General features: G+C 43.6%; 1 protein-coding gene across 1 annotated transcript; it reads left to right on the top strand.

The window, feature by feature from the left end:
- The first annotated feature begins 829 nt into the window (after positions 1 to 829).
- On the top strand, positions 830 to 26,096 carry LOC106564198 (myosin heavy chain, fast skeletal muscle-like). Its single transcript, XM_045690699.2, has 41 exons — positions 830 to 847; positions 1,253 to 1,298; positions 1,432 to 1,659; positions 2,101 to 2,247; positions 4,320 to 4,476; positions 4,824 to 4,851; positions 5,314 to 5,428; positions 5,514 to 5,606; positions 5,783 to 5,843; positions 6,018 to 6,116; positions 8,613 to 8,716; positions 9,132 to 9,270; positions 9,497 to 9,615; positions 9,768 to 9,917; positions 10,012 to 10,182; positions 10,411 to 10,714; positions 11,339 to 11,403; positions 11,494 to 11,581; positions 11,698 to 11,815; positions 12,369 to 12,492; positions 12,716 to 12,852; positions 13,376 to 13,631; positions 13,847 to 14,089; positions 14,353 to 14,529; positions 14,626 to 14,771; positions 14,923 to 15,013; positions 15,727 to 16,116; positions 16,238 to 16,364; positions 20,646 to 20,764; positions 20,901 to 21,097; positions 21,223 to 21,406; positions 21,554 to 21,719; positions 22,053 to 22,177; positions 22,342 to 22,650; positions 22,873 to 23,076; positions 23,215 to 23,340; positions 23,479 to 23,649; positions 24,871 to 24,975; positions 25,078 to 25,173; positions 25,499 to 25,630; positions 25,964 to 26,096. The coding sequence occupies exons 3-41, from the start codon at positions 1,444 to 1,446 to the stop codon at positions 25,982 to 25,984; spliced, it is 5,820 nt and encodes a 1,939-aa protein (XP_045546655.2). The 5' UTR covers positions 830 to 847; positions 1,253 to 1,298; positions 1,432 to 1,443; the 3' UTR covers positions 25,985 to 26,096.
- Positions 26,097 to 26,782: the final 686 nt, after the last annotated feature.

Raw genomic sequence — 26,782 nt, 5'->3', positions numbered from 1 at the left:
GTGTAATTACAGTTTTAGGCAGATATATTGCTGTCAGCAATATGAGTGGATAAGATTATTGAAATACTGGTATGTTGTTATGTAAGTCATAAGAATCCTACTGGACCGTTTTAGCCAACTGAAATGTGAGACTAATAAAAGCGTCTCCAGCAGCTTCATTAGATCATACTGTAGATACTGTATATTAATACACATTAGATTTAACCGATTTATAAGCTGCTATTGAAAGCCTAAATGTTTCTGGTCTATATCTTTTAAATATTAGTTTAATATGGTTCCACCAGGGTGATAAATCAAACTAAGCAAATCACGAGGTAACGGCCAACTCTGTCACAAGCACGAGGTGAGGAGACAGTTCAGATGTGTTTACAAGCTAAATAATATAAATTACAGGTGAACATATACATAAAGTTGTTGATGAGGATTAATGCCACTAAAATGGAACTAAATAAGGCCAGATTAGATTTTCATGAATTATTTTAGGGTAGTAGGGCAACATGGATTCCATTACAGTAGTTGTGTGGTAGTAACATTATAATCAGATAAATGAATCAAACTGTTGATATTGTCATAATTATTAGTAATGACATCTCTAATTTCTGTAAATTCAGTGAAATTCAATTCAGAGACAAATAAAAAAAAAGTCATGTAATGGGAATGTGGTGTTCCTGGAAGTGGGAGGTGCTAGTGAGAGACAGATACACAAGTCTGGGGGGGAGGTCTCCCCTACAATCCATGTCCTTCCCCAGAGTGGTCCATAATTAACTTTTGCTTGGTTGCACTTCCAACCAGATATAAGGAGGCTGAGGCCCCAGCATCCATAAGTCAGATACCTTCTTCCTCTGTGGTAAGACCTCTCCACCTCGTTATATTTTTACATTTGTCTCATCTTTGTACTCAGCATCTAAGGCAGTAGCTAACTGCACTGTTTGAATTTAATTCTGCATTTCTCTTGTAAGATTTGACAATATGTAATCAAGTGGCATTGGTTTACAATGTCTTTTTAAATGTGTTTTACTTTAAATCTTTTACTTTAAATCAGTAACTTTCATTTACTGTCAAAAGTTGTGCTCCTGCACTTGTTTGTAAATTGCGGTGTTGTTCTAGAATGTAATTGGGTTTTCAGGGGTATTTTTTTTGTTATTTACAGAATGTGTAGTAAAGTGAGTTGCCACTAGGGAAATTAAAGTTATCAGTTGCACCTGTAATTGAATTGGACATGGCTGTAATGATTGAGTTAAATGTTTCACAGGGTCCTCTAAGAAGTACACATTCATCTGTAGGAGGGGAAAAAGAAGGTGAGACATGGTTTGAGTCTTCACATAAAAATGTATGAGAATATTCTGTGAGAGATGCCACTCACCTAACTCTGTTGACTGGGGAGGAAGCACCACAGAGTCAATCATGTTTCTTGTTTCATCTCTTTCCTAGTTATCCGTCACCATGAGTACGGACGCTGAGATGGAAATCTACGGCAAGGCTGCCATATACCTTCGTAAGTCTGAGAAGGAGAGGATGGAGGCACAAGCCATGCCCTTTGATTCAAAGAACTCCTGCTATGTGACAGACAAGGTGGAGCTGTACCTTAAGGGTTTAGTCACTGCCAGGGCCGACGGGAAGTGTACTGTAACAGTCACGAAACCTGATGGCAGTAAGGAGGTAAGTCTGATCTGAAAAGTATTTAAATTCAAGTCTGTGGAATTACTCTACTCATTGTAAAATCATCTAAGTTCTATATAAAAAAATGGCAATAGGCAATGAGACATAATTAGATTTGGGGAAAATTGAAGAAAAAAAAGGATCCGATCCTAAGAAAAGATAGATTGAGAAGTGTTATTTTTATTTTTTTATTTTTTATATATTCTTCATTTCTATTGCTGCTATTTAAAAATGACATGGAATTTCTCATGTTGATTGTATGGAATGTCTTATGTTGACTAGTCAACAATCACCAGTTGTGTGTCAGTGGGTGATAACAAAGTAGTTGGATTAAATGTGGATATGCATTTTTTAAATGATTAAACTTGTATTTAATGAGCAAAAAGCATTCAGTCGTGTCCAGTTTGATCTGTGTGTAATCTCTATGTCTGACTATTTCAGGAAGGAAAAGAGTTCAAAGATGCAGACATCTATGAGATGAACCCCCCTAAGTACGACAAGATTGAGGACATGGCCATGATGACCTACCTGAATGAAGCCTCTGTGTTGTATAACCTCAAAGAGCGTTATGCAGCATGGATGATCTATGTAAGAAACCTGTACATAAAAACACACACATACATTAACATGAGATATACAGTGCATTTGGAAAATATTCAGACCCCTTGACTTTTTCCACATGTCTTTATGTTACAGCCTTATTCTAAAATGTATTCAATTGTTTTTCCCCTTGTCAATCTACACACAATACCCCATAATGACAAAGCAAAAACAGGTTTTTAGAAATGTATTACAAATGAAAAACTGAAATATCACAGTTACATAAGTATTCAGACCCTTTACTCAGTCCTTTGTTGAAGCACCTTTGCCAGCGATTACAGCCTCAAGTCTTTTTGGGTATGATGCTACAAGCTTGGCACACCTGTATTTGGGGAGTTTCTCCCATTCTTCTCTGCAGATCATCTTAAACTCTGTCAGGTAGGAGGGGGAGCGTTGCTGCACAGCTATTTTCAGGTCTCTCCAGAGATGTTCGATCGGGTTCAAATCTGGGCTCTGGCTGGGCCTCTCAAGGACATTCAGAGACTTGTTCCGAAGCCACTCCGGCATTGTCTTAGCTGTGTGCTTAGGGTCATTGTCCTGTTGGAAGGTGAACCTTCACCCCAGTCTGAGGTCCTTAGTGCTCTTAAGCAGGTTTTCATCAAGGATCTCTCTGTACTTTGCTTTGTTCATCTTTCCCTCCATCCTGACTAGTCTTCCAGTCCCTGCCTCTGAAAAACATCCCCACAGCATGATGCTGCCACCACCATGTTTCACTGTAGGGATGGTGCCAGGTTTCCTCCAGACGTGACACTTGGCATTCAGGCCAAAGAGTTCAATCTTGGTTTCATCAGACCAGAGAATCTTGTTTCTCATGATCTGAGAGTCCTCTAGCGGCCTTTTGGCAAACTGTCCTGTGCCTTTTACTGAGGAGTGGCTTACGTCTGGCCACTCTACCATAAAGGCCTGATTGGTGGAGTGCTGCAGAGATGGTTGTCCTTCTGGAAGGTTCTTCCATCTCCACAGAGGAACTCTGGAGCTCTGTCAAATCAAATCAAATCAAATTGTATTATTCACATGCGCCGAATACAACAGGCCTTACAGTGAAATGCTTACTTACGATCCCCTAACCAACAATGCAGTTAAAAAAATATATAAATAAGAATAAGAAATAAAAGTAACAAGTAATTAAAGTGCAGCAGTAAAATAACAATATCGAGACTATATACAGGGGGGTACCGGAACAGAGTCAATGTGCGGGGGCACCGGTTAGTTGAGGTAATTGAGGTAATATGTACATGTAGGTAGAGTAACCATCACGTTTTTGGTCATCTCCCTGACCAAGATCCTTCTCCCTCGATCACTCAGTTTGGCCAGGTGGCCAGCTCCAAGAAGAGTCTTGGTGGTTCCAAACTTCTTCCATTTAAGAATGATGGAGGCCACTATGTTCTTGGTGACCTTCAATGCTGTAGAAATGTTTTGGTACCCTTTCCAGGATCTGTGCCACGACACAATCCAGCCTCGGAGTTCTACGGACAATTCCTTCGACCTCATGGCTTGGTTTTTGCTCTGACATGCACTGTCAACTTTGGGACATAATATATAGACAGTTGTGTGCCTTTCCAAATCATGTCCAATCAATTGAATTTACCACAGGTGGACTCCAATCAAGTTGTAGAAACATCTCAAGGATAATCAATGGAAACAGGATGCACCTGAGCTCAATTTCGAGTGTCGTAGCGAAGGGTCTGAATACTTATGTATAAGGTATTTGTTTTTTTATTTTTAATAGATTAGCAAAAATGTCTAAAAACCTGTTTTTTGCTTTGTCATTATGAGGCATTGTGTGTAGATTGATGAGGAAAAACATGTATTTAATTCATTTTAGAATAAGGCTGTAACGTAACAAAAAGGGAAAGGGTCTGAATGCTTTCCGAATGTATATGAACATAAGAAATACACACATACAGTACTAAACATAAATGAATGGTAGAAACCAAAACATATCAATACAGTAGACCCACATCAGTATACCAAAGTACACCCACATCCTCACATAAATCCAGGTAAATGTCAATCTGACTTTACTAATCCCCTAATTTAATTTAATCACTTTCATCCAGACCTACTCTGGGCTCTTCTGTGCCACGGTGAACCCCTACAAGTGGCTCCCAGTGTACGACGCAGAGGTTGTCAACGCCTACAGAGGGAAGAAGAGGGTGGAGGCTCCACCCCATATCTTCTCCGTCTCTGACAACGCCTTTCAGTTCATGCTGATTGGTACGAGCTCTCATGGATGGATGGAGGAATGCATGGTTGGATGGATGGATGAATGAATGGTTGGATGGGTGAAGGATGGATGGATGGATGCCCATAAGTGCATATGGATCTCAAAGTCCATAAGCGTTTATGGATGGATGGATGGATGCATCAATGTAAATTAAAATATACTTCAGAGAGGTATCTACTATTTTCTAGTCTAGGTAATAACAGTTTGCTGGGAATATCTGATTTACTACATTTGAGTAGAAAATGTTCCAAAATGAAATTCACGATGATACTATGAATTAAATAATTTCCCCATAATGTTGCTTGAATATGATAAGCAATATGTTTTCTGGTTCCAGATAAGGAGAACCAGTCTGTCCTGATTACGTAAGTTGTTTACAAAAAATGTCACTTTTAAAATATATTGGGTCACTTCCCACTGGGCACACACTGGTTAAATCAATGTTGCTTCCAAGTCATTTCAAGGAAATGACGTGGAACCAACGTGGAACAGACGGTGAATTGATGTCCGTTCCCAATGGGATGAAAATAAATGATGTTTGTGGTACGCTCAATAATGACCCTATAAGCTATAAAATTTGTTCATTTAAGTTTTTGTCATTTAGTAGACACTCTTATCCAGAGTGACTTACAGTAGTGGGTGCATACATTTTCATACTGGTCCCCCGTGGGAATTGAACCCACAACCCTGGCATTGCAAGCCACACAGGATTTACTTATGTTAGAAAACAGGTCAACAGTGTCTTTTTCAATGGTATTTCTTAGTGAAAGCCAATCTGCCACACAAACATGTAACTAAACCCCCTCTTTCTCTGTCATATAAACCAGTGGAGAATCCGGTGCAGGAAAGACTGTAAACACCAAGCGTGTCATCCAGTACTTCGCCACCATTGCAGTGTCTGGTGGAGAGAAGAAGAAGGAAGTAGACCCCAACAAAATGCAGGTAGGTTGTTCTTATGTTTGCCTTTTTAACACATTTCAAGCAATCAAGACAAAATTACTGAGTAACTTGTGTTTGTCTCAATCAGGGGTCTCTTGAGGATCAGATCATTGCAGCTAACCCTCTGCTGGAGGCTTATGGTAATGCCAAGACAGTGAGGAACGACAACTCGTCTCGCTTTGTAAGTATAAAGGGCATACTGTGGAAGTTACCTTATATTGAAAAAAATGTATTTCAATAGTTCCCTTTTGTTATATCAATAGATGTCCAACAAACTGTAACATTTAAAGGGGTCTATACAAGTAAAAGTTTAGATTTATTTGTTTTCCTATTTCTAACCCCCATGCTCTACTATAGGGTAAATTCATCAGGATTCACTTCCAAGGTGGTAAACTGGCTAAAGCTGACATTGAGACCTGTGAGTTGGTTTTGATTGTTTCTCAATGATTTCCTAAATTCACACAGATTATTTTTTGGGGGTTCATATCATCAAATTTAATATAATATTTCAATCCCCCCTCTCACTCTCTCCCTCGTTCTCGCTCTCCTCTTTCTCTTCGTGTCATTCACTCTCTCTCTCTTTCTCTCTCAGACCTGCTGGAGAAGTCCAGAGTGTCCTTCCAGCTGCCCGATGAGAGAGGCTACCACATCTTCTTCCAGATGATGACAGGCCACAAACCTGAGATAGTTGGTACGACAAAGTAGAGGTTCATGGGAAAATATTCCCACCCCCATCTATGAACTTACTTATTAATATTCATATTGCACACTATTAACACTATTACAATGATTACATCCAAGGTAACAAGACATCTAGACACGGGTCAGGTCTTTGGGAAATATCTATCAAGTAATGCACTGTGATGCACGAGTCCACAAATCTCAGTCCCCTCTTTTGATGCTATTTATTATATACTCAAATGAAATCAACTAAAATTGTATTAGTCACATGCGCCGAATTCAACAGGTGTAGACCTTACAGTGAAATGCTTACTTACAAGCCCCTAACCAACAATGCAGTTTAAAAAATATGAATAAGAATAAGAAATAAAAGTAACAAGTATTAAAGAGCAGCAGTAAAATAATAATAGTGAGACTATATACAGGGGGTACAGAGTCAGTGTGCAGGGATAATTGAGGTAATATGTACATGTAGGTAGAGTTATTAAAGTGACTAAGCAGAGATAATAACAGAGAGTAGCAGTGGCGTAAAAGGAGGGGGGGGGGGGGGGCAATGCAAATAGTCTGGGTAGCCATTTGATTAGATGTTTAGGAGTCTTATGTCTTGGGGGTAGAAGCTGTTTAGAAGCCTCTTGGACCTAGACTTGGCGCTCCGGTACCGCTTGCCGTGCGGTAGCAGAGAGAACAGTCTTTGACTAGGGTGGCTGGAGTCTTTGACAACTTTTAGGGCCTTACTCTGACACCGCCTAGTATAGAGGTCCTGGATGGCAGGACGCTTGGCCCCAGTGAGGTACTCGGCCAGACACACTACCCTCTGTAGTGCCTTGCGGCCAGAGGCCGAGCAGTTACCATACCAGGCAGTTATGCAACCAGTCAGGATGCTCTCGATGGTGCAGCTGTAGAACCTTTTGAGGATCTGAGGACCCATGACAAATCTTTTCAGTCTCCTGAGGGGAAATATGTTTTGTCATGCCATCTTCACAACTGTCTTGGTGTGCTTGGACCATGTTAGTTTGTTGGTGATGTGGACACCAAGGAACTTGAAGCTCTCAACCTGCTCCACTACAGCCCCATCGATGAGAATGGGGGCGTGCGCGGTCGTCCTTTTCCTGTAGTCCACAATCATCTCTTTTGTCTTGATCACATTGAGGGAGAGGTTGTTTTCCTGGCACCACACGGCCAGGTCTTTGACCTCCCTATAGGCTGTCTCGTCGTTGTCAGTGTTAAGGCCTACCACTGTTGTGTCATCGGCAAACTTAATGATGGTGTTGGAGTCGTGCCTGGCTGTGCAGTTATGAGTGAGCAGAGAGTACAGGAGGGGATTGAGCATGCACCCCTGAGGGGCCCCTGTGTTGAGGATCGGCGTGGCGGATGTGTTGTTACCTTCCATTACTACCTGGGGGGCGGCCCATCAGGAAGTTCAGGATCCTTAGCTTATTAATGAGCTTTGAGGGCACTATGAGCTGTAGTCAATGAATAGCATTCTCCCCATTGTCCAGGTGGGAAAGTGCAGTGTGGAGTGCAATAGAGATTGCATCATCTGTGGATCTGTTAGGGCGGTATGCAAATTGGGGTGGGTCTAGGGTTTCTGGGATAAGGATGTGAGCCATGACCAGCCTTTCAAAGCACTTCATGGCTACAGAAAACATGGCTACAGACGTGAGTGCTATGGGTCGGTAGTCATTTAGGCAGGTCACCTTAGTGTTCTTGGGCACAAGGACTATGGTGGTCTGCTTAAAACATGTTGGTATTAGAGACTTGGACAGGGAGAGTTTGAAAATGTCAGTGAAGACACTTGCCAGTTGGTCAGCGCATGCTTGCACGTCCTAGTAATCCGTTTGGCCTTGCGGCCTTGTGAATGTTGACCTGTTTAAAGGTCTTACTCACATCGGCTGCGGAGAGCGTGATCACACAGTTGTCCGGAACAGCTAGTGCTCTCATGCATGTTTCAGTGTTATTTGCCTCGAAGCGAGCATAGAAGTAGTTTAGCTCGTCTGGTAGGCTCGTGTCACTGGGCAGCTCTCGGCTGTGCTTCTCTTTGTTGTCTGTACACATCCGTCGAGCATCTTCGCCGGTTTTGTCCTATATTGACGCTTTGCCTGTTTGACGGTTCATCGGAGGGCATAGCGGGATTTCTTATAAGCTTCCGGGTTAGAGTCCCGCTCCTTGAAAGCGGCAGCTCTAGCCTTTAGCTCAGTGCGGATGTTGCCTGTAATCCATGGCTTCTGGTTGGGGTATGTACGTACGGTCACTGTTGGAACAACGTCATCAATGCACTTATTGATGAAGCCAATGACTGATGTGGTGTACTCCTCAATGCCATCGGAAGAATCCCGGGAACATATTCCAGTCTGTGCTAGCAAAACAGTCCTGTAGTTTAGCATCTGCTTCATCTGACCACTTTTTTATACTATATGTATCCAGTAAAGGAGGGAGAGATACTGTAAAGGTCAGACAGCACAGTTCTAAGAGATTTAAATGACAAGCCATTCTCCGTTGTCCACAGAAATGGCGCTCATCACCACCAACCCCTACGACTTTCCCATGTGCAGCCAGGGTCAGATCACTGTGGCCAGTATCGACGACAAGGAAGAGCTGGATGCCACAGATGTGAGTCAAACAAAGGGTTAACCAAACTCTAGATAGGGAATGGGTAGGACCACCATACACACTGAATGCACTGTGAAATTTCAACTTGGACGCAGCTGGGAATTTTCATGTATTTCTTGTGTTAGTTAGGCTTTTGACTCAAGGAACTCTTCATGCTTTCACACTTCGCCTTGAGGCACATACATGTAAGATATACACAAGAGAGCGCCACTAAGTGCCCTGTGGAACTGTGAAAAACTCCTTTTGTGCTGCCATCTACTATTGTATTGGCCAAGCGTTATCATGTGGAACAGAGAAGCCAGTCAAATCTATCCATCCCATTTGTTTTGAAGTCAGCACCACAGAACTGTAGTGTATTGTAACTGAGAAAACTATTGTTCAGTTCATCATTGTTGTAACTCCTCTTTAATGCCAGGATGCCATTACAATCCTGGGCTTCAGTAATGATGAGAAGATTGGCATCTACAAGCTGACGGGAGCTGTAGTGCACCACGGCAATATGAAATTCAAGCAGAAGCAGCGTGAGGAGCAGGCCGAGCCAGACGGCACAGAGGGTGAGTCCCACTCATAGATATACAATATGCAGAGCATTAGTCCAATTCCCAGTCCCCAACATAGAAATAGAACACATAAGACAGACAGTGCCACATGAAAGTCAGGCATTTTTGGAGAACAAAATATTACCTTCAAATATGATTTGGCCAAACTATTTTGTCAGTGTAAAATCAGAAACTATTGATCTTGTGTCCCTGAGTCTGATGTTGTTGGCTCTCTCTCCAGTGGCTGATAAAATCGCCTACCTGCTGGGCCTGAACTCAGCTGAGATGTTGAAGGCTCTGTGCTACCCAAGGGTGAAGGTCGGCAACGAGTATGTGACCAAGGGACAGACTGTGGCTCAGGTAAGACTGCCAAACACAGCATCTACCATTTTCTGAGCACTGGAATTATTTTGGGGACGAGGGCATTGCTTTTGTTTTTCCCAAGCTTGTATCACCTTATCACTAGACATGGTCAATATCTCATGTATTAATTTGAGGTATTATCATTACAGGTTAATAACTCAGTCTCGGCTCTGGCCAAGTCTATCTATGAGAGGATGTTCTTGTGGATGGTCATCCGTATCAATGAGATGTTGGACACCAAGCAGCCAAGGCAGTTCTATATCGGTGTGCTTGACATTGCCGGGTTTGAGATCTTTGATGTGAGTATGATACCAGAACAAGACACTTAGATGTGATTGAGATGGATTACAGTCTTGTATGTTGAAATGATCCCTTTTAAAACTCCATCAACAGTACAACAGCATGGAGCAGCTGTGCATCAACTTCACCAATGAGAAACTGCAACAGTTTTTCAACCACACCATGTTCGTCCTGGAGCAAGAGGAGTACAAGAAGGAGGGAATCGTCTGGGCCTTCATTGACTTCGGCATGGATTTGGCTGCCTGCATTGAGCTTATTGAGAAGGTAAGCTGTCTGTGAAGATTGTAATGGACCGCAAAAGCGAAGATCATAGGGAGTCCTGTGTGAGTTATTATCACAGTGGCACAACACATCTGACTGTTGAAAACTCAATATGTTTCCTATTATGTACCCCAAAATTAATATAATCCTATAATAGCATGTTTACTAAAGGAATAAATGTCATCCTAAATGTTAATATCACTAATTTGATATACATCTCTTTTCGTAAAGCCATTGGGCATCTTCTCCATCCTTGAAGAGGAGTGCATGTTCCCCAAGTCTTCAGACACTACCTTCAAGGACAAGCTGTACTCCCAGCATCTTGGCAAAACACAGGCGTTTGAGAAGCCCAAGCCTGCCAAAGGCAAGGCAGAGGCCCACTTCTCCCTGGTGCACTACGCCGGTACTGTGGACTACAACATCACTGGCTGGCTGGAGAAGAACAAGGATCCCCTGAACGACTCAGTTTGTCAGCTGTACGGGAAGTCCGGAGTAAAAATTTTGGCTGCCCTGTATCCTGCTGCCCCACCTGAGGGTAAGACTAGTATTAAGTCAAAATATTTCATAAATTTTCTCAGGGTTTATCACTGGGTTAATTTACTTATACACTTGGTAACTTTTTGGGTAGCCAGAAAAAATCCACATAGAAATTTGAGTTATAGATCTATCATTCTACTTGAACGCAAGTCTAAGAAGCTGTAGATCTGTTATATTTGCGCTATTTCTATGCTTCCCATTAAGACGTTTTGTTTTTGCTTCTTTCACTTGCGGTTATGTACACCAGCTTTAATTAACAACAATATTTTTGGTTATGGAAAATATATTTCACAGCAGTTTAGCTAGTACAATGATTCTCTGCACTATACTAGTTTATTTTGTCATGTATGTTTTTGCATCCAGGAAATAGCGGAGAGATTTCTGCATAGTGCAACTTTAATTGAATCATACAATAGGTGTTATTTTACACAATCTCCTTGGCAGCATTTGCCTCTAGATAGGTGTGAAGTAAACCAGAGATTATCTGGTTTATAATTAGTGTGCTTGCTGAAGACAAGACCACTATAGATTTCTTACATACTCTTATTATGATTCTATTTATTCCACCCACTCTAGGAAATGTACTTTTCTAGTTATCTTTTACTTTTCCCCATTTTAACAGATACAACCAAGAAAGGAGGCAAGAAGAAGGGTGGTTCCATGCAGACTGTGTCCTCCCAGTTCAGGGTGAGCTTTTGAAAAGTGTATATTCAGTCCTTTAAAAGGTGCAATTATCATAAATGATGTCTGAGAAAATGGTTTGTAACCCTCCTACAGGAGAACTTACATAAGCTGATGACCAACTTGAGGAGCACTCATCCTCACTTTGTGCGCTGCCTGATCCCCAACGAGTCAAAGACTCCAGGTACAAGAAATATTGAGTTAAATATGTCATCTTATCATTACAGTATCAGTAACCTTAACAATTCCATTCTTTAACCTGTTTATGAGTATTAAAATAGACTTGGTTTGTTTTACCAGGTCTGATGGAGAACTTCCTGGTTATCCACCAGCTCAGGTGTAATGGTGTACTGGAGGGTATCAGGATCTGCAGAAAGGGCTTCCCCAGTAGAATCCTCTATGCTGACTTCAAACAGAGGTACATGCACCCAAATACATACACGTACACGCGCACATGTCAGGTCCAACATGATTGGCACTCTTGATAAAGATGACCAGAAAGGACTGGTAGCAAATATATTATAAAGAAACTGAACTATATTGTATTGTCAAACATTTGTGACAATTATATTATTTTATACTATTACATTTGCTCAGAGAAAGAGATTTAAAATAATAATAATTTTGTTTGATTTGTTTAGTCTTTTTTTCTCATCTTTATCATTATGATCTCACTGTATAACCAACCTACAATTGGAAAAAGTCAAGGGGTCTGAATACTTTCTGAATGCGCTGTGTATATTGTATAAAAAAGTACTACTTTGCTAAACAAAAGTCTCTTTCTCTGAGCATTTGTATTAGTATAAAATAATAACAGCAATATTTTGGGGGGCATACAATATAGTATTTGTATTATTTATTTTATACAGTCTTTTTTGCACATCTTTATCAAAGGTGCCAATCATTTTGGACCTCGCTGTATAACCAACCAATTACAACTTGGCATATTTTAAAACTGTCCTCTCATTCAGGTACAAAGTACTGAATGCCAGTGTCATCCCTGAGGGCCAGTTCATGGACAACAAGAAGGCTTCTGAGAAGCTGCTTGGATCCATTGATGTGAATCATGAGGATTACAAGTTTGGACACACCAAGGTCAGTCAAATACCCCCAGCAAAATATGACAACAAAATACAACTTCAATGCTAATTTAAACCCTACAACTTAGAAGCAACCTATCACATGGTTTGTTTGTAACCATTGCAGAAAAGTTAATGTTGTTTAAATCAATCTAGTGGTGTTGTTCCCCTCTTTTGATTCAACCCTTTCTATCTGTCACCATCTGTGGTTCCATTGACCATGTTAACCTGTGTCTCAGGTGTTCTTCAAAGCCGGTCTGCTGGGTGTCCTGGAGGAGATGAGAGATGAGAAGCTGGCCTCTCTGGTCGGCATGCTCCAGGCTCTCAGCCGTGGATTCCTCATGAGGAGAGAGTTTAGCAAGATGATGGAGAGGAGGTGAGGAATAGTAGACATCTTGGCAAAGCTTTCTGTCAACCACCTGTATCTAATGCATTATGATTACATACTGTATATGCTGTGAGATGTTCAGAATGAGAAAGTACATCTTATCATCTATTAAAGCTAGAATCCTTAATTGAAACATTAACAAAGAGGGAACCCCGTCTCTGTTTTGGTAAACAGCTGAGGGATGGGCCTGGAGAAATGCAACTACTCTCAAATTGGTAGACACGACTGGTTATAGTTTTAAGCTTGTTTTGAGTCCATACAGTGTTTGTTTACATTGACATTGTTAACCAAAATTATAGTAAAACAAGCTTCTTTTTGGGTTTAATTAATTTATAAGTCCAAAAAAGGATGTAGCAATTTAGGATTCTGCCTTTTATACCTGCAGTTTGGGATTTGCCTGTTCAATTGTCATTTAAATGTTCGGGGTGTTCGGTTTTGTTGTTCTTCTAATCCCAGAATGAAGCTATAAGCATGCCACTCACCATGCCACTCCATCCTTTCTGTCGACCAGAGAATCAATTTACGCCATCCAGTACAACATCCGCTCATTCATGAATGTGAAAACGTGGCCATGGATGAAGTTGTACTTCAAGATCAAGCCCCTGCTGCAGAGCGCTGAGACTGAGAAGGAGCTGGCCAACATGAAGGAGAACTATGATAAGATGACAGCAGACCTGGCCAAGGCTCTGTCCACGAAGAAGCAAATGGAGGAGAAATTGGTGGCCCTGATGCAGGAGAAGAATGACCTGGCGCTCCAAGTCGCATCTGTGAGTGAAAAACGACCCTCAAATGTGTACATTTACACACAAATGAATACACACATGCACAAGTATGTGGCTAACTCACACATTTGTATTGCCCATGTTATATATTGTATATATTTCATGAATTTCTATTGATTTGCTCTGACCTTTTTGACTAAAATGTATATTTTGATACACAAAGTCAGGCCTATGATTTTTTTCTCCCGTTCCGAAACTAGGATTCAGAGAATCTGAATGATGCTGAGGAAAGGTGTGAGGGGCTCATCAAGAGCAAGATCCAGCTGGAGGCAAAACTCAAAGAGATGACTGAGAGGCTGGAGGATGAGGAGGAGATCAATGCTGAGTTGACTGCCAAGAAGAGGAAGCTGGAGGATGAGTGCTCTGAGCTGAAGAAGGACATTGATGACCTGGAGCTCACCCTGGCCAAAGTGGAGAAGGAGAAGCACGCCACTGAAAACAAGGTCTTGTGTTTTACCATAGACAGTCTAACCAACAATAATCAACTCAAAACATAGCTTAACAGAAATGGAATTCAAGTTGTATTATGGGTGCAGGAAAAATTAAGACAATAGTAGAATTTCAGTTGTGGGGAACTTCCCATCTAGTGTTGAATCTACAGTGCAGTAATTGCTGACACATTTCTAATCTAAATTAAATGAATGCAATATATAACAAACTAAATCTCCCCTTTATAGTGAAGTAATTATGTTGTGGCCATTTACAGGTTAAAAACCTGACAGAGGAGATGGCGTCTATGGATGAGAGTGTTGCCAAGCTGACCAAGGAGAAGAAAGCCCTCCAAGAGGCCCACCAGCAGACACTGGATGACCTGCAGGCAGAGGAGGACAAAGTCAACACTCTGACCAAGGCCAAGACCAAGCTGGAACAGCAAGTGGACGACGTGAGTGGAGTTTGACATTTTGGCCATGATAGTATGTAAGATGATATTATCTTCAGTTGTTTAGATTTGAACAATAAATGTGTTTTTATCTTCTAGCTTGAGGGTTCTCTGGAGCAAGAGAAGAAGCTCCGTATGGACCTTGAGAGATCCAAGAGAAAGCTGGAGGGAGATCTGAAACTGGCCCAGGAGTCCATAATGGACCTGGAGAATGACAAGCAGCAAGCTGATGAGAAAATCAAGAAGTAAACACAAACAAATGACTACAGTATTACCTGCCATAATGGTTGTTCTTGACTAATTCTTGCAACTATGAATTACGAAAAGCAAAGTGAATGTTATGATACTCTCCCTTTTTCACTATCGAACGAAAACAAACATATTTGTGTTTCTTAGGAAGGAGTTTGAGACCACCCAGCTCCTCAGCAAGGTTGAGGATGAGCAGTCTCTGGGAGCTCAGCTGCAGAAGAAGATCAAGGAACTCCAGGTACAGTACAGGATATAGGGATCTAAGCTCCAGACACACTGAATAATTTCCTGAAATAAACTGACGCATTTGTTCGTGTGACTTCTGATGGCTCAGTAGGTTTTTCTTGCTGGTGCTTCTTACTGTTGTAAAGAGGGTTCTTCGATAGAGTTAGATAGAGGTCTCATCTTTGTATTTGTGCCGTTATGGCGTTTGTGACAGAATAGACATCTCAGTTTTATAAGCAGTAATTTTTCTGCTTGTTTGAAAAAAGTTTAAACTAATATTGGTGATTTACCTGAAGTGCTGGAGTCCTGTACCAAGTCTTGTGTGTCATTCCTTCATTGCGGCCATTAGATGGCGGTGATATAGCTTAAAGACATTTACTAACCATAGGAAACCAAATTTGAAGAAGTCAATAATCTGATCATTCGATGATTGCACCCAACCCATAGGAATCCCCACCCAGTTGATTACTTCATAATGGTAGAAGGCATCAATGACAATATACATGTTAGAATGGGTTATTAGAGTCCTCTGTCTAACTCAATGGGACTTTCTTACCATTAAAAGTTTGGCTCCTGCATGGGACATTGTCTCCTGAATATATTAGTTTAACTGGCTTTGCATTAAACACATTTATGCAAAATATACATACTATTATTATTTTGTGAGGTTCAATTGTTTCAACTGTTTTGTAGTGTTCATCCCCCCTGCTCCTACCCCTGTTCTAGGCCCGTATTGAGGAGCTGGAGGAGGAAATTGAGGCTGAGCGTGCTGCCAGGGCTAAGGTTGAGAAGCAGAGGGCCGATCTCTCCAGGGAACTTGAGGAGATCAGCGAGAGGCTGGAGGAGGCCGGAGGCGCCACTGCTGCTCAGATTGAGATGAACAAGAAGCGTGAGGCTGAGTTCCAGAAGCTGCGTCGTGATCTTGAAGAGTCCACCCTGCAGCATGAGGCCACAGCCGCCGCTCTGCGCAAGAAGCAGGCCGACAGTGTAGCTGAGCTCGGGGAGCAGATCGACAACCTGCAGCGCGTCAAGCAGAAGCTGGAGAAGGAGAAGAGCGAGTACAAGATGGAGATTGATGACCTCTCTAGCAACATGGAGGCCGTCGCCAAGGCTAAGGTGAGTAGTGATGATTTGGTCAAGAAGTGTTGAGGAGGGTCAACTACATTAACATTCAAGTGAACTGAAGTTGACAGGAGTCACATATATAAAGTAATGATGGAACATGTTTCACTAACAGGGCAATCTGGAGAAGATGTGCCGTACTCTTGAGGACCAGCTGAGCGAGCTCAAGACTAAGAATGATGAGAATGTTCGCCAGGTCAACGACATCAGCGGACAGAGGGCCAGACTCCTGACAGAAAATGGTACCATCGACAATGAACAACAAGCCAATGCTTTCCTTCAGTAGAACACAACATGTATTATGGGCTATATCCACATAGTTTCTACTGTACTATTCACCACCTAACATTGCCCTACGATTCCTCAGAATCCCTTTTCAATCTTAGAGAACAGAGACATTTACATTTACATTTAAGTCATTTAGCAGACGCTCTTATCCAGAGCGACTTACAAATTGGTGCATTCACCTTATGATATCCAGTGGAACAACCACTTTACAATAGTGCATCTAAATCTTTTAGGGGGGGGTAGAAGGATTACTTTATCCTATCCCAGGTATTCCTTAAAGAGGTGGGGTTTCAGGTGTCTCCGGAAGGTGGTGATTGACTCCACTGTCCTGGCGTCGTGAGGGAGCTTGTTCCACCATAGGGGTGCCAGAGCAGCGAACAGTTTTGACTGGGCTGAGCGGGAACTGTGCTTCCTCAGAGGTAGGGGGGCCAGCAGGCCAGAGGTGGATGAGCGCAGTGCCCTCGTTTGGGTGTAGGGACTGATCAGAGCCTGAAGGTATGGAGGTGCCGTTCCCCTCACGGCTCCGTAGGCAAGCACCATGGTCTTGTAGCGGATGCGAGCTTCAACTGGAAGCCAGTGGAGAGAGCGGAGGAGCGGGTGACGTGAGAGAACTTGGGAAGGTTGAACACTAGACGGGCTGCGGCGTTCTGGATGAGTTGTAGGGGTTTAATGGCACAGGCAGGGAGCCCAGCCAACAGCGAGTTGCAGTAATCCAGATGGGAGATGACAAGTGCCTGGATTAGGACCTGCGCCGCTTCCTGTGTGAGGCAGGGTCGTACTCTGCGAATGTTGTAGAGCATGAACCTACAGGATCGGGTCACTGCCTTGATGTTAGTGGAGAACGACAGGGTGTTGTCCAGGGTCACGCCAAGGTTCTTAGCACTCTGGGAGGAGGACACAATGGAGTTGTCAACCGTGATGGCGAGATCATGGAATGGGCAGTCCTTCCCCGGGAGGAAAAGCAGCTCCGTCTTGCCGAGGTTCAGCTTGAGGTGGTGATCCGTCATCCAAACTGATATGTCTGCCAGACATGCAGAGATGCGATTCGCCACCTGGTTATCAGAAGGGGGAAAGGAGAAGATTAATTGTGTGTCGTCTGCATAGCAATGATAGGAGAGACCATGTGAGGATATGACAGAGCCAAGTGACTTGGTGTATAGTGAGAATAGGAGAGGGCCTAGAACAGAGCCCTGGGGGACACCAGTGGTGAGAGCACGTGGTGCGGAGACAGATTCTCGCCACGCCACCTGGTAGGAGCGACCTGTCAGGTAGGACGCAATCCAAGCGTGGGCCGCGCCGGAGATGCCCAACTCGGAGAGGGTGGAGAGGAGGATCTGGTGGTTCACAGTATCAAAGGCAGCAGATAGGTCTAAAAGGATGAGAGCAGTGGAGAGAGAGTTAGCTTTAGCAGTGCGGAGAGCCTCCGTGACACAGAGAAGAGCAGTCTCAGTTGAATGACCAGTCTTGAAGCCTGACTGATTTGGATCGAGAAGGTCATTCTGAGAGAGATAGCAAGAGAGCTGGCCAAGGACGGCACGCTCAAGAGTTTTGGAGAGAAAAGAAAGAAGGGAAACTGGTCTGTAGTTGTTGACATTGGAGGGATCGAGTGTAGGTTTTTTGAGAAGGGGTGCAACTCTCGCTCAAATGAGGACGGAAGGGACGTATCCAGTGGTCAAGGATGAGTTGATGAACGAGGTGAGATAAGGGAGAAGGTCTCCGGAAATGGTCTGGAGGAGAGAGGAGGGGATAGGGTCAAGCGGGCAGGTTGTTGGGCGGCCGGCCGTCACAAGTCGCAAGATTTCATCTGGAGAGAGAGGGGAGAAAGAGGTCAAAGCATAGGGTAGGGCAATGTGAGCAGGACCAGTGGTAGAAAGTGGACCAGCGGTGTCATTTGACTTAACAAACGAGGAGCGGATGTCGTCAACCTTCTTTTCAAAATGGTTGATGAAGTCACCCGCAGAGGGGGGGGGGGGGGGGGGGATTCAGGAGGGAGGAGAAGGTGGCAAAGAGCTTCCTAGGGTTAGAGGCAGATGCTTGGAATTTAGAGTGGTAGAAAGTGGCTTTAGCAGCAGAAACAGAAGAGGAATATGTAGAGAGGAGGGAGTGAAAGGATGCCAGGTCCGCAGGGAGGCGAGTTTTCCTCCATTTCCGCTCGGCTGCCCGGAGCCCTGTTCTGTGAGCTCGCAATGAGTCGTCGAGCCACGGAGCAGGAGGGGAGGGCCGAGCCGGCCTGGAGGATAGGGGACATAGAGAGTCAAAGGATGCAGAAAGGGAGGAGGGTTGAGGAGGCAGAATCAGGAGATAGGTTGGAGAAGGTTTGAGCAGAGGGAAGAGATGATAGGATGGAAGAGGAGAGAGTAGCGGGAGAGAGAGAGCGAAGGTTGCGACGGTGCAATACCATCCGAGTAGGGGCAGAGTGAGAAGTGTTGGAGGAGAGCGAGAGGGAAAAGGATACAAGGTAGTGGTCGGAGACTTGGAGGGGAGTTGCAATGAGATTAGTGGAAGAACAGCATCTAGTAAAGATGAGGTCAAGCGTATTGCCTGCCTTGTGAGTAGGGGGGGAAGGTGAGAGGGTGAGGTCAAAAGAGGAGAGGAGTGGAAAGAAGGAGGCACAGAGGAATGAGTCAAAGGTAGACGTGGGGAGGTTAAAGTCACCCAGAACTGTGAGAGGTGAGCCATCCTCAGGAAAGGAACTTATCAAGGTGTCAAGCTCATTGATGAACTCTCCAAGGGAACCTGGAGGGCGATAAATGATAAGGATGTTAAGCTTGAATGGGCTGGTAACTGTGACAGCATGGAATTCAAAGGAGGAGATAGACACATGGGTCAGGGGAGAAAGAGAGAATGTCCACTTGGGAGAGATGAGGATTCCAGTGCCACCACCCCGCTGGCCAGATGCTCTCGGGGTATGCGAGAACACATGGTCAGACGAGGAGAGAGCAGTAGGAGTAGCAGTGTTATCTGTGGTAATCCATGTTTCCGTCAGCGCCAAGAAGTCGAGGGACTGGAGGGTAGCATAGGCTGAGATTAACTCTGCCTTGTTGGCCGCAGACTGGCAGTTCCAGAGGCTGCCGGAGACCTGGAACTCCACGTGGGTAGTGCGCGCTGGGACCACCAGGTTAGAGTGGCAGCGGCTACGCGGTGTGAAGCGTTTGTATGGCCTGTGCAGAGGGGAGAGAACAGGGATAGACAGACACATAGTTGACAGGCTACAGAAGAGGCTACGCTAATGCAAAGGAGATTGGAATGACAAGTGGACTACACGTCTCGAATGTTCAGAAAGTTAAGCTTACGTTGCAAAAATCTTATTGACTAAAATGACTAAAATGATACAGTACTGCTGGCTGGTGAATTAGGCTAGCTAGCAGTGGCTGCGTTGTTGACTTTGTTTGAAAGTGTAGCTGGCTAGGTAACCTCGATAGTTTCAGTACTATACCTTTATCATGATACAAAGGCAACTATGTAGCTAGCTAACATAACACTAATCAAGACGTTCCTTTGTAATGTATTTAGTTTCTACAATGCTGCTCGTCTGTAAAAGTTGGCTAGGTTTGGAAAATGGTGTCGCGGGGGACGAAAATAGCTGGCTAGCTAACCTTGATAATGACTCTAAACTACACAATTATCAAACTATGACAAAGACAACTATGTAGCTAGCTAACACTACAATTAATCAAATCGTTCCGTTGTAATGTATTAGTTTCTACAGTGCTGCTAGTCGGTAAAGGTTGGCTAGCTAGCAGTGGGTTTGATGTTGACTTGGTGTGTTGACTAAGTTTGGAGAACGGCATCGCAGCGGACGAAAATAGCTGGCTAGCTAACCTCGATAATTACTCTAAAACTACACAATTATCTTAGATACAAAGACAGCAAAGACAACTATGTAGTTAGCTAACACTACACTAATCAAATCGTTCCGTTGTAATGTATTAGTTACTACAGTGCTGCTAGTTGGTAGAAATTGGCTAGCTAGCAGTGTTGACTAAGTTTGGAGAACGGCGTCGCGGCGGACGAAAATAGCTGGCTAGCTAACCTCGATAATTACTCTAAACTACACAATTATCTTTGATACAAAGACAGCTATGTAGCAAGCTAAAAATTGCTCAGATCAAACAAATCAAACCGTTGTAATGAAATGTAATATTACCTGCGGAGCGAAGTGCAGCATGACTACTTGCTCCAAACCCGGAGGTCTACAGAGACCTTATTAACAAGATGTCCCTCTGTCCCTGCAGGTGAGTTTGGTCGCCAGCTGGAGGAGAAGGAAGCCCTGGTGTCTCAGCTGACCAGAGGCAAACAGGCCTTCACCCAGCAGGTGGAGGAGCTGAAGAGGGCGATTGAGGAGGAGGTCAAGGTAAGGGACCCAAAATGGACTCCACAGAGTTTAGAGCTATATCTTCATATAGACGTTGACTACACCAACCTCAGAGTCTTCTACACTCATTTGTTTGACTATCTCTCTCATCTCTCTTTGTCTTTCTTTCTCACAGGCTAAAAACGCACTGGCCCATGGTGTCCAGTCTGCCCGCCATGACTGTGACCTCCTGAGGGAGCAGTTTGAGGAGGAGCAGGAGGCCAAGGCAGAGCTGCAACGCGGCATGTCCAAGGCCAACAGTGAGGTGGCTCAATGGAGGACTAAGTATGAAACTGATGCTATCCAGCGCACAGAGGAGCTGGAGGAGGCCAAGTGAGTCGCACGCAACAGAAAAAAATAAAATACAGGGTATTGATGGTGAGGGGAGTATATGATGGGGTCAATATATGATGTAACATTTCTTTCAAACTGTAAAACCGACCTCTGTCGTCCAACAGGAAGAAGCTGGCCCAGCGTCTGCAGGAGGCCGAGGAGACCATTGAGGCGACCAACTCCAAGTGCGCCTCCCTGGAGAAGACCAAGCAGAGGCTGCAGGGAGAGGTGGAGGACCTCATGATTGATGTTGAGAGAGCCAACGCATTGGCCGCCAACCTCGACAAGAAGCAGAGGAACTTTGACAAGGTGAAAATGAAAACCTAATGTTCTGCTGTATGATCAACTGTAGTAGGGTGATATTTTATATCTGCTATATGATTAATTGTAGCATATATTTCTGATTCAAAACTCTTCATCAATGACTTCTAAGGAAAATCCCATGGATTCCCCTAGGTTCTGGCAGAGTGGAAGCAGAAGTATGAGGAGGGCCAGGCTGAGCTGGAAGGAGCTCAGAAGGAGGCTCGCTCTATGAGCACTGAACTCTTCAAGATGAAGAACTCCTACGAGGAGGCTCTGGATCATCTGGAGACTCTGAAGAGAGAGAACAAGAACCTGCAACGTGAGTATTTGACAGCAGTTCTATTTGGCTCATGTTTGACTAGTGTTTTGAAAATGGAGGGAACTGCAATCATCAAAACCACTATCACACCATTTCAGAGTTTTCATGTACAGATCAAAATATATATATTTTTTAACCTGTGATCACTATTCCTTTGAACAACCAAAGGATGTGGAGGGCAATTAGATTTGCAAGACCATATGAAGTGCTGTTAATTAATTAACGGTTACTATGATTCAATGTCAACTTCAGTACATTGGTGATTTCCACTGTAAATCCCATGAGTCTAAACTGCTCCTGTGTGTGTGTGTGTGTGTGTGTGTGTGTGTGCAGAGGAGATCTCTGACCTGACTGAGCAGATTGGAGAGACTGGCAAGAGCATCCATGAGCTGGAGAAGGCCAAGAAGACCGTGGAGACAGAGAAGTCTGAGATTCAGACCGCTCTGGAGGAGGCTGAGGTACAAACTACAGCTGTTTGATGGGGAAAGCAGTGTTACGCTAGCAAATGCCAGCTACAGTGAAATGCTCTCTGTATTGGTGTTTATTGTAGTCACACTTTATATATAATTGCTACATCCAAATGTATCGAACACAATTGGCCTGACTGCTTCTGTTTGTCCAGGGAACACTGGAGCACGAAGAATCCAAGATTCTGCGTGTGCAGCTGGAGCTGAACCAGATCAAGGGTGAGGTGGACAGGAAGATCGCTGAGAAGGATGAGGAGATGGAGCAGATCAAGAGGAACAGCCAGAGGGTGGTTGACTCCATGCAGAGCACCCTGGACTCTGAGGTCAGGAGCAGGAATGACGCCCTGAGGGTGAAGAAGAAGATGGAGGGAGATCTGAACGAGATGGAGATCCAACTGAGCCACTCCAACAGGCAGGCTGCTGAGGCCCAGAAACAGCTGAGGAACGTCCAGGGACAGCTCAAGGTAAAGGGACTGGGACATCAGGCTCAAACACCTGAACATGAAGAGAGGGATTTGTTTGTGAATTGGAGAAAATAATACAACAGAGGATTTGAATAGAGTGGTTTATGTACTAAAGGTAGCGATACTGGGGAAATTCTTACCATTGAACATTTCTATCACTGATCGATCCTATCACCCCTACTTCCACAAGTCCTAATGAACGTATGTCATTGTGAACCCCAGGATGCCCAATTGCACCTTGATGACGCCGTCCGTGTAGCAGAAGACATGAAGGAGCAGGCAGCCATGGTGGAGCGCAGAAACGGTCTGATGGTGGCTGAAATCGAGGAGCTGAGAGTTGCTCTGGAGCAGACAGAGAGAGGCCGCAAAGTGGCTGAGACTGAGCTGGTAGACGCCAGCGAGCGTGTTGGACTGCTGCACTCCCAGGTATGGGTCAAAAGCCATTTCTAATGAAACTCAACCAAGCATACAGTTTAAAACACACCTGGAATTTGACAGTGCTTGCTTTCAGACTTTCATAATTTCAGCCTTGTGATCTCTTGATCGTCCTGTTTCCTTCTTCAGAACACCAGCCTTCTGAACACCAAGAAGAAGCTGGAGACTGATCTGGTGCAGGTGCAGGGAGAGGTGGACGACATCGTCCAGGAGGCCAGGAATGCAGAAGAGAAGGCCAAGAAGGCCATCACTGACGTGAGTCCATGAATTACATCAACTTGATTTGTCCCCAAGGTCCAATGGTAGCTGGGCTGGTTAAGCACAACAAAGTTCTTAGAAGGACGTTATGATTGGTGCCAATTGGTACATAAATTATACAAACTACTTTTCCAGGCGGCCATGATGGCTGAGGAGCTGAAGAAGGAGCAGGACACCAGTTCTCACCTGGAGAGGATGAAGAAGAACCTGGAGATCACAGTCAAGGACCTGCAGCACCGCCTGGATGAGGCTGAGAATCTGGCCATGAAGGGAGGCAAGAAACAGCTCCAGAAACTGGAGTCCAGGGTGAGTTATCAGCAGGGTGTTTTGGGTGGATTAAAAGACTGATTGCTGGAAATGTATTAAATCATATAAGGACCCTTTTTGTGATAGTGAATTCATCAGGGACCCATAATATCACAACACAACTCCTACTTTAGTCTGATAACCTGTCTCGATGCAGGTTTTCTGTTACTTCTGCAGTGCATGGCTGGACTAGTGTTGACCCCTGGGAAAGCACATTTTAAAGTCACCTCTTGGAATCAGAAACAAAATATAGCAGTTTTAAAGCTAATTTCCTGTAATTCTACACATTTTGCCTTTGGGCAGAGAGAAAACCCACTGGGCACAGGCGTCATTTCAATGTCTATTCCACATTGGTTCAATGCAATTTCATTGAAATTACGTGGAAACAACATTGATTCAACCATTGTTTGCCCAGTGGGCTATTTCTTGCAATTCTACACATTTTGCAATGGGGAGGAGAGAACATTTTGCAGTTTTAAAGATTAAATTACAGTGAATTAATATTCCAAACAAAACATTTGGGGAACATGTTATATATTATGTAGTGGAGTTGAGAAGAGTTGGAGACCTTCGATATAAAAATTGTACAAATCTAGTTCTTCATTCAGGCCTGTACGGTTGTCTTGGATGACTCCTAAACTGCCATTTTATTCAAATCAAATCAAATTGTATTGGTCACATACACCTATTTAGCAGATGTTATTGAGGGTGTAGCGCAATGCTTGTGTTCCTAGCTCCAACAGTGCAGTAATATCTAACAATTCACAACACACATAAATCTAAAAGTAAAGAATGAGTTCAGGCGTCCTCTAGGGCCCATACACTGAAAAATGCACGCCGAAATGGATATAGAAATACAATTAGAATTGAGTTAGAAAAGAAGTATCATTGATGGAGTACTGTGCCTACCAATATCCCTGTGAGCCTCCCACACCCATGTTGTACATCTAAGGGTTAAGAACATAAATAGTGGATTAATAATATTACATTGTATTGTATTGGACCTTCTAATCTTGTTCCACAGATCCTTGGTAGTTTCATCTGTTGTTGCTAGCAATATTCATGAACAAATTTAAATGTTAATCCCACTTTGGGAACCACTTGGAAAAGTACATAGTGAAAGAACAATTGTGCCTCCTTGACTGGGTAGAAGACTATAGCTCTGTTTTCAAAGATTTGTTTTCACCACCTCAAATGCCTAAATGTATTTGTTCCACAAAGGTGCGTGAGCTCGAGACTGAGGTGGAGGCCGAGCAGAGAAGAGGTGTAGACGCGGTAAAGGGAGTCCGCAAGTATGAGCGCAGAGTCAAGGAGCTCACTTACCAGGTAAGAGATAGAGAAAGTGCCATCTTCACACACTTGACAGTAACATTGACAGGTTTGTGTATAAAACTATTGTGACATTGATTCTTTGATCTTCTCCCACAGACTGAGGAGGATAAGAAGAATGTTAACAGACTTCAGGACCTGGTAGATAAGCTGCAGATGAAAGTGAAGGCCTACAAGAGGCAGGCTGAGGAAGCGGTGAGTCACTGACTTAGTCAAATACTCTGAAAGCATACATTCTAAAACATTTATTTTCCCCCTACAAAACTTAATGTCCATACAGTTTAGTTGAAGTGCTACTTCACATTGCTGTACTAGGGGCTGGTCTAGTGATCGTGCTGGAGGCAGCGTTTTGATCCCCTGTTCTGCCACTCACTTCCTCTGCTGTATCATCTATCTTCCTGTATACATTGTTATCCTAAATCTGTCAGTATCTGTTTTGTTAAAAATATTTGAATTTGCTACCTGAAGCTTCAAACTTTAAATGCTGATGTTCTGCTCTCCCTCTCTTTTCCTCACCCAGGAGGAAGCAGCAAACCAGCACATGTCTAAGTTCAGGAAGGTTCAGCATGAGCTGGAGGAGGCTGAGGAGCGTGCTGACATCGCTGAGACTCAGGTCAACAAGCTCAGAGCCAAGACCCGTGACTCTGGAAAGGTACAGAACTGCTGTTCAACCTGTACCTGACTCATGTTCAGATATGACCACATCAACACCACCTATGATTCAGTCTTCTCAGAGGTCAATACAGACCTTTTACACTCAACTGTATTTAAGATCTCTAAGAAGCACATTTCAGGTAAGGCTGAAAAATAAAGATGAATTATGTTGGTACATAAACAATTGAAAATCCAACCTGAGCACTTCTATCAAAGTCTATTCATATATTTATCATGTTCATTATTATTACTGATCCATTATATTCTATCCATATATTTATCATGTTCATTATTATTACTGATCCATTATATTCTATCTTTCTTCTTGCAGGGAAAAGAAGCTGCTGAATAAACAAGACCAAAGTATTGAAGATCAAAGTCTTACCATTTTCCTGTGTTTCATAAAATATGATTTTCATGGTCAAATGTTGAGCATTGATTAAAAACATGTGGATCTACATACACTTCCTTTGTGACTGTGGACTTATTACTCAGCAAACAGATTTTTAATACCATAAAATATTGTACTTTAATTAAAGGAGCAATCTGGGATTCCAACAACAACAAAGCGTTCACATCAGCTGAGGGATTAGAATGGAGAAATGTAACCACTCAAATTAATAGACTGAGCTATGGATGTAAGGACTGACCAGCTAAACATCAAAATTATAGTTTTAACTCTTTCACTTGGAGGAATTGGCAAGAGCGTCAGAGAGCAGGTGGAGGAGAGAGCATTCAAAGAGGAGGTGGAGGAGAGAGCAGTCAAAGAGCAGGTGAAGGAAAGAGCAGTCAAAGAGCAGGTGGAGGAGAGAGCAGCCACAGAGAAGTTGGAGGAGAGAGCAGTCAAACAGGGGGTGGGGGAAAGAGGAGTGAAATAGGAAGTGGAGGAGAGGAGTCAAAGAGGAGGTGGATGAGGGGAGTCAAAGAGAAGGTGGATGAGGGGAGTCAAAGAGGAGGTGGAGGAGAGAGCAGTCAGACAGGGGGTGGGGAAAGAGGAGTGAAATAGGAAGTGGAGGAGAGGAGTCAAAGAGGAGGTGGACGAGGGGAGTCAAAGAGGAGGTGGAGGAGAGAGGAGTCACGGAGGGGCTGGAGGAGAGAGGATTAAAAGAGAAGTTAGAAGAGAGACCAGTCAGACAGGAGGTGGAGGAGA

The sequence above is a fragment of the Salmo salar genome, chromosome 12 (assembly GCF_965601325.2).
Source record: "Salmo salar chromosome 12, fSalSal1, whole genome shotgun sequence".
In the NCBI taxonomy this organism is placed as follows: Eukaryota; Metazoa; Chordata; class Actinopteri; order Salmoniformes; family Salmonidae; genus Salmo; species Salmo salar.
The sequence above is the reverse complement of the archived record's forward strand: the minus strand, read 5'-3'. Positions and strand labels throughout refer to the sequence as shown.